Raw genomic sequence first — 7,894 nt, forward strand, 5'->3', positions numbered from 1 at the left:
GGTTCTGGTTCTAGAAAGGCAAGCTCCTTTCCCTGAAATGATGTTGAGGGTCTGTGTTTCATTTACTTTAAAAGCCTCTTACCTGGACTTTTCAGGCCTTCCAGGGAGGGGATTTCTGTCCTTTGCCATCTCCTGACATTGGCCTCTTATACTTGCTGACAGCATTTGGCCTACTCTCTAATGCAGGCTGGCAGGTGGGCAGAGCCCCTTCCTGGCTGGCCTGAGATCACTGTGCCAGTAGGCCTGATGGGCTGTCTGTCTGGCCCTAGATCAATGGCATTGCACTGGACAACAAGTCTCTGAACGAATGTGAATCTCTGCTGCGCAGCTGCCAGGGCGCTGTGACCCTCTCCCTGCTGAAGGTAAGTCCCGTTCCTGGCTTGTCTCCCTGTTGTGGGCTGGACAGGGCCTCAATTCCACAGAGCTGAGCCACTTCTCAGCAACACTGGGATCCTAGAAACAAGGGTAGTGATTGACAAAGTGTGAGATGTGCGTGAACTTCACTGGATTCTGGTTTATAAACAAAAAAAACAGCTCTAAAGGCAATATTGAGGAGAATTGAGTACATGTGAACCTGGAGCAGGTGATAAGTTGATCTTAGGGAATTGTTAATTTTCTTAGGTATGATGAGGCAGTGGGATTATTATATCGGAGGATGTCCTTATTTGGGGAATTACTTGCTGAAGTTGTTAGGGGTTGACATGTCATGATATTTGTAACTTACTTTTTGGCGTTCCACAAGATCAATATAGTATAGACAGTAAAGACAGTTTGGGAAAATATTATTGAATCAGATGGTGGGTTTATTGACCCTTATCTATCAACTTTTCTACATAGTTGAAAAGATTAATAATAGAAAGTTGGAAAAATAGGCTCATTTCTTTAAGAGATACTTTCTGAATTGACTATTTTTAAATTAAAAGACTTTGGAGGGAGCAGTTTTAGGTTATGGAGAAATTGGGCTGAATAGAGAGAGTTCTTAGTATTCCCTCAACCACTCCGTCACCCTCACCCCACACCCTACCCATTTCCTTTCCCTAAGTTTCTCTTATTATTTGTCTTTAGATATGTTTCCTGGACAGCACATATTTAGCTTATACTATTTTATCTGGTCAGCCAGCCTGTGTCTCTTCGGGGGGTAGGGGAGGATTTAAGCCATTCATATTTATTGAGAAGAGTGATAGATACGATGGAGTTTGGTTTGTCTTGTGTGCAGCTCTGTTGTCTTTTTTTTTTTTTTTTTTTTATAACTTGGGCTCTTGTGGTAGCTAGGCTTTGTCCTTTGGTTTCCAGGTGTCTTTATTTTGCTCGAGGCCCACTGTATTGGGCTGTGTATAGTATAAACCTGAGTCCTTCCTGCAGAACAAGTCTTGTAGTGGCAAATTTCCTCAGTGTTTACTTATCAGTAAAGATTTGGTTTCTCCATCAAATGTGAAGTGTGGTTTTGCAGGATACAGAATCCTATGCTGATAGTTGTTTTAAGGTGGAAGTATGTAGCCCATTCTTTCCTGGCTTGTAAAGTTTCTGCTGATAACTGTTAACCTGATGGGTTTGTCCATGTAGGTCAGCTGCTACTGACACCTGGCCACCTGCAAAGTTTTCTCTTTCATTTTGACTATTATTGACATCTTGCATTAGTGTGGTGCATTTATACAATTAATGAGCCATACTGAGGCATCAGTATTAACTAAAATGCATTAAGTAAGTTAGGGTTCAATCTTGGTGTTGTATATTCTGTGGGTTTTGACAGATGTGTAATGATGACTCCTCACGTACAGAATAGTTTTACTGGCCCTGAGAGTCCCTGTGCTCTGTCTGTTCATCCCTCTCTGCCTCCAACCCCAGCAACCATGGCTCTTTTTACTGTCTCCATATTTTGCCTTTTCCAGAATGTTGTCCAGTTGGGATCATATAGTATGTGTTTTTTTCAGATTGTCTTCTTCACTTATAATATGCATTTAAGGTCCCTCCATGCCTTTTCCTTTCTTTTTAGTACCGATTAATATTCCAGGCCTGTGTATACCACAAAAGATACATTTTTAATAACAGATTTTTACTTTTACACTTAATAGTTTTTTAAATGTGCAGGACATTGTGCAGGTGATTTTAGAACGTGCTTGCATCAAGAGAACTTTATGGCTGTCCTCTGAGTTCAAAGCGGCCAGGGCAATGAGAAAACTTCTGTTAGGGCTAGGTGTGCGTGTGTCTGTCCTCTGTCTTTCTCTCTTTTGAGTGGCAGTCTTCTGTCTTTTTTTGAGGGGAGTGTGGCCTGTTCCTGACTGTCTCTTTCCCTGTGAGGACAGTTTCCAAGTCCTGCTGTCTTACCTGTCTTTATCACTTCTCTGCAATCCCTGCTTAGGTATTCCCTCAAAGTCCCTCGTGGAGCCAGAACATCTTTGAGAATATCAAAGACTCTGATAAGATGTTGAGTTTCCGAGCCCAGGGCCCGGAGGTCCAGGCTCATAGTAAGCGGAACTTGACACAGCACAATAGTTCCACGCAGACGGATGTCTTCCTTGAAGATGGGCTGGAGGACAGGAAGGAGCCAGGCCCCCCAGGAGGCAGCAGCTCCTTTCTGCACAAGCCATTCCCTGGGGGGCCCTTTCGGGTCTCCCCACAGGCCTGTCCCAGTGCTTCTGAGCGTAGCCTGAGCTCCTTCCACTCAGATGCCTCTGGGGAGCGTGGCCGGCACCCACTGCTGCCCTTTGAAACAGAGGTGGGCCCCTGTGGGATGGGGGAGGCCTCCCTAGATAAGGCAGACCCTGAGGGCTCCAACAGTGGTGGGACCTGGCCCAAGGCCATGCTGAGCTCCACAGCAGGGCCTGAGAAACTCTCTGTTTATAAGAAGCCAAAGCAAAGAAAGTCTATCTTTGACCCTAACACTTTCAAACGTCCCCAGACACCCCCTAAAATAGACTATCTGCTCCCAGGCCCTGGGCCTGCTCACTCCCCCCAGCCCTCCAAGAGAATGGGGCCTCTGACACCCCCAAAACCTCCCAGGAGGAGTGACTCCATAAAGTTCCAGCATAGACTGGAAACTAGTTCAGAGTCAGAGACCACTCTGGTGGGCAGCTCCCCGTCTACCAGTCCCCCGAGTGCCCCACCCCCTGATGTGGACCCCGGGGAGCCCACGCACGCATCACCCCCTCGCAAGGCCAGGGTCCGCATCGCTTCCAGCTACTACCCCGAAGGGGATGGAGACACCTCCTCCTTACCAGCAAAGAAGTCCTGCGAGGAAGACCTCACCTCCCAGAAGGCGGATGAGCTGGGGCAGAAACGGCGCCGGCCAAAGTCTGCTCCTAGTTTTCGGCCCAAGCTTGCTCCAGTAGTGATTCCTGCCCAGTTCCTGGAGGTAGAACTCAGTCCTGGTGTGTGGGGAATAGAGGCCTGGAGAGGCCCTGGGCTGTGGGAGGGCTCTGCACCTGAGTTCCCAGGTCCCTGCTTAGCCTGGCTCCTTTGCCTTGGCCATTGGATTCAAGGAATGTGGAGGGGCTAGCAAGGGGTGCCAGTGGGACGTGGCCTGTTAGAAGGTAGAAAAGTGACAATGGGATATGAGGGGATCCCCGTTTGGTTAGCTTTTTCAACAAGAAAACCTAGAGACATGGATTTGCCTTGAAGGATTGAGGGAGATGAGACGTACGGCACGTGTGAAACTGAGCTGGCAGCAGGCAGCCCGATGGTCTCTGTGTGCACACTCATGTTTGCAGGAGAGAGATTGCTGGGAGCTGGAGACAGAGTTTCTCACAGCTGTGCTTGATGTGTAGTTATTTTGCATGTCTGATGCACACATGCATTCTCACCTTTTACTCACATGCTGTCTTTGTGGGAAAGAATTAGGGTTTGTTCTCTGTGGTTTTTTTCTGAGGGGTCTGTGAAAGAAGCTCTTCCTTTCCAGATGTGTAAGGCAACATGAATGCACAACAAATTCTCTTGCCTCTTAACCTTCTGTGCCCTGATGGGTGGCATGAATTAGTTCCTGGGATTGGAAATTGGCTAGCAGATGCACAGAGTGTTTCACTGTGTCTAACAGACAGCTCTTGCCTTTGGCTCTGCAGGAACAGAAGTGTGCCCCGGCCAGTGCAGAACTCTCGCTGGAGCTGCCCGAGTGGGCGCCTTACTCGCCAGGGCATTCCAACCGACACAGCAACCCACCCCTGTATCCCAGTAGGCCTTCTGTAGGTGAGTCAGCAGGCTGGGGCCCAGGGCACAGGTTGGTGTGGACTCACAGGCTTGCTCAGTCTGTAGGGAGAGAAGCAGCAGGCACTTCAGAGAGTTGCCATGTATCTTTAGCCCTGAGGTCCAGAGAAGCAGGGGTTGCTCCCCTGTCTGAGATGTTGGTCCTGGAACTATGACATTTCTTAGCTTGTTGAAGAGCTTTTTCCCATAGTAGCCTGGGAAATAGGAAACAAGGAAGAGAGTTCTCTTGCTTTACAGATGAGACAGGCCAGAGGCCAAACCACAGTGCAATTGGTGATTAAAACTAGTCTTCTGAGTCCTTTTCCCTAAAGACTGGCTGCTTCCTGGGATACAGGGAGAAGGCTTGTTCAGGTCCAGTGCTGGCTGGGTGCTTTGGGCAACTGTTCTCATCCAGTCCATTTCTAGGCACTGTTCCCCGGAGTCTGACCCCCAGCACCACTGTGAGCTCCATCCTGCGGAACCCTATCTACACTGTGCGTAGCCACAGGGTTGGCCCCTGCAACTCTCCACCTGTGCCCCGAGATATTGGCCCCCAGGGTTTGCTTCCCAGGTACGTAAAAGTTCCCAGCTATCTATCTCCACCTGGATTTATAGCCGCTGGTGCATGCAGGGGAGAGTCCTTGCCTAGGTGGGAAAGGGCTGTTGGGAACAGTGCAAGGACCCCCGGGGAAGGGGAACTTTAGGATTGTTCTCTGAATTCCTCCATGTGGAATTTCAAAAGGGATTTAAAGAAGGATGATAGTAATAGTGGCTGATATTTGAATGCTTCTGTCCTGAGCACTGTGCTCAAAGCTTTATCAGTATCATTCCATGTAGTTGACAGTGACCTTATGACTCTGACTACCTCTGTTTTCAAGGCAGGGGAGCTCAGTCTGCATAAGTGAGCAGCTGGCTCAGAGCCACAATTAAGTATCCATTTGATAGATATTTACTGAGCACCTGCTATGTGCCCTGGACTGTTCTTGTTCCAAGGGGATGCAGCAGTGAGCTAATAAGAGGAGCCTCTGGCTCCTGTGGTGCTTAGTGTTCAAGAGTGGGAGGCAGACAGAAAACCAGGAACAGAGCAAGGTCAAATGGTGCTGAGCTGCTCTGGAGGCAGTAAAACACGGCAGCAGGCAGGCTGTGCCTCTGAACAGGGTGGCCAGTTGGATCAAGTAGTTGGGGGAGGGCCCCGACACATATGATAGAGGGGTGCAGCTAGGGCAGGAAGGCTGCAGAGGCCAGCTGCACTAGGCCTAGGGGAGCCTCCAGCGAGGAGGGCCATCAGTGCTTAGGCCTGGGCACCTAGGAACAGGGTGGTGGGAGCTTGGCAGGGGGATACTGAGTCAGGAGAAGGTGCCAATTAATAGGGCACATTCCTCTGGGACCTGCAACCATACAAAGGAGTATGGATTTCATTCTGAGGGTGGGGAGACTGCTAGAGGGTTTAAGTAGGGAAGAGATGTCTCATTAGCCAGAAAAACCCACTTTGGGGGCTTGCTGGGGGTGATCCCTGGGCTCCCTGCCTTCTAGCCCACTGGCTTCCTAGGCTCTCTGCCCTGTGTGAGGCACACAGGTCCCCTCCCCAAGGTCTTCAGTGCTGGTCCAGCCTCCCCAGGTCCACCCGTGTTGCAGAACAATCCCTTCCTCCTTGTGAGCCTAATCCCTACCTACCCTATGGCTGAAGAGGATGTGATGCTGGCCACCATGTGTGTGTGACCCTTTCTACTGCTTGAATACCCTTTGTGGCTGTCACCTTGAAGAGGGGCTAAGGACAGCCTCCTGTGCTTGGCCAACAAGTGACTCCTGGGCCTCCATTCTGTCAGCTCAGGGAGTCCAGGCCAGTCCCTATATTTTTCCCTAGTGGCCACATCCACCCTAGTCCTTCTCCCAAGTACCTCACCTCTCATTTCTTATGCAGCCAGCACCAGGGACGCCTGAGCCTGGACCTGAGCCATAGAGCCTGCAGTGACTACTCTGAGATGAGAGCCACCCATGGGTCCAACTCCCTGCCCTCCAGTGCCCGCCTTGGTAACTGTTGTTTGGACCTTCAGCTGTAGCAGGGCTCCAGCCTTTGCTTCCTCTCCGCTTGGTCCTAATGCCCGCTGCCCACGTGTTCCTCTCCTCTCCTAGTGCTGAGTTCAGTTCCCTCCTGGGAGGGGCCGCTGTCTTTACAAACCAGCCTCATTCGTGCCACCCTCAGAGCCTTAGCCTCTTGCCTTCCACTTTCTGCAGTGACATGTGGGCCCTCCAGATGAGCCCTTGGCCGGGAGCCTTGCTCCCTGACCCTGAGCTTGTTGGTCATTCTGGGCTGTTGTGTGTGGCTGTTCCCTTTATGGAAAATACACACAGAGTATTGAGTTGCAGTTAGTCTGTACAGAGGCCCTGGGGGCACTCTAGTGCTGGAGAGAAGATGGGGCAGCAGCTATGTCTCCTAGGCTGCTATTTGGGGCTGGAAGAGGGACTTGAGTGCTCCTGTTCTGGAGCAGTTTATTCACCCATAAGGGTTAACTGATACATATCTAGGCTCTCTCAAGGGTAAATGGAATGCACAGCTTTGCCTTTACCCTCCTGACTGCTAACCTGGTGGCAGGGGAGTGAGGGGAGGTGTTTAATCACAAGGCCTGAAGTGCTGTACCCTTATGGAATGATAGGGTCTTCAGGGAACTTGCAGTTCAAGGCGGAGCGCATTAAAATCCCATCCACACCGAGATACCCCCGTTCTGTTGTGGGCTCTGACAGAGGTAAGGCTTTCCAAGCTCTCCCCACCTCTGCTTGTCCTGCTATCCTGCTTTATGCTTGAGGTGGAGCATCTGGGCTGAGCCCAGCGGAGGCCCGGTGGTGTAGGGGAGGGAGAGGCATGGAATCTCAAGGCTGTGCAATACAGTGGGAATACAGAGCATCTGGACTGCGTCTCCCTCTTGGTCTCAGTGCGGGAGGAAAGTCAGATGTGTGATCAGGTCTGCCTCACCTACCTTCTCCTGACAGGTTCGGTGTCACATTCTGAATGCAGTACCCCTCCACAGTCACCCCTGAACATTGACACCCTGTCCTCGTGCAGCCAGTCCCAGACCTCAGCCTCGACATTGCCTAGGATTGCCATCAACCCTGCATCCCTTGGGGAGCGGAGAAAGGACAGGTGAGTGTGACTGGGCTTTGGTGGGATGGCAGACTGGTGGACAGTGCATCTGGTGGTGGCCAGGAAGGGAAGCAGCAGTGGTTGGTGAGCTCCATGTTGATGGGTCTGGATGCTGTACTCTGGGTTTCCTAGCTTTCAGTGGTACCTTGCACTAGCACGTCACTTGTGAGTCCCATGGGGCACTGGAAGGTTGGACACATTCAGGTGGCAAGGCAGGGAGTAGCCAGGCTCACAGCAGTTGTTGCTGGAAAACACTTACCAGAGATGAGGTTGTAGCACCATTTATACCTCTCTGGGCCTTTGTTTAAGCGCTACACGTGTGTTAAGTCATGAATTCTTCACAATGACCCTGTGAGTATTATTATTATTAGCCCCATTTTACAGAAGAGGAAACTGGGTCCAGAAAGTTAGAGTGGTCTGCCTGTGGCCACATGGTTAGCAAATGGCCTGACCTAATTGGAATCTGGGCTTGTTCTTACCCTTTGCTTTCTGGTTCCAGAATATAGTTACTTCTCTTGATTCCCTTAACTGCTCTTCCAAAGCTTCTTGTTATAAAATGGAACATACATAAAAAAAAAA

At 50.3% G+C, this 7,894-nt stretch overlaps 1 protein-coding gene across 1 annotated transcript in view; it reads left to right on the top strand.

Annotated features, from left to right (window-relative positions):
- DLG5 (discs large MAGUK scaffold protein 5) overlaps positions 1-7,894 on the top strand; it is a 150,445-nt gene that overhangs the window by 107,586 nt on the left and 34,965 nt on the right. The window contains exons 14-20 of the mRNA XM_003783744.3: positions 270-362; positions 2,360-3,352; positions 4,056-4,179; positions 4,603-4,747; positions 6,098-6,207; positions 6,831-6,920; positions 7,165-7,315. Of these exons, the coding sequence (XP_003783792.2) occupies positions 270-362; positions 2,360-3,352; positions 4,056-4,179; positions 4,603-4,747; positions 6,098-6,207; positions 6,831-6,920; positions 7,165-7,315 (1,706 nt within the window). The remainder of the gene's footprint in view (positions 1-269; positions 363-2,359; positions 3,353-4,055; positions 4,180-4,602; positions 4,748-6,097; positions 6,208-6,830; positions 6,921-7,164; positions 7,316-7,894) is intronic.

The sequence above is a fragment of the Otolemur garnettii genome, unplaced genomic scaffold (genome assembly GCF_000181295.1).
Source record: "Otolemur garnettii isolate 467f Iridium unplaced genomic scaffold, OtoGar3 scaffold00008, whole genome shotgun sequence".
NCBI classification, from domain to species: domain Eukaryota; kingdom Metazoa; phylum Chordata; class Mammalia; order Primates; family Galagidae; genus Otolemur; species Otolemur garnettii.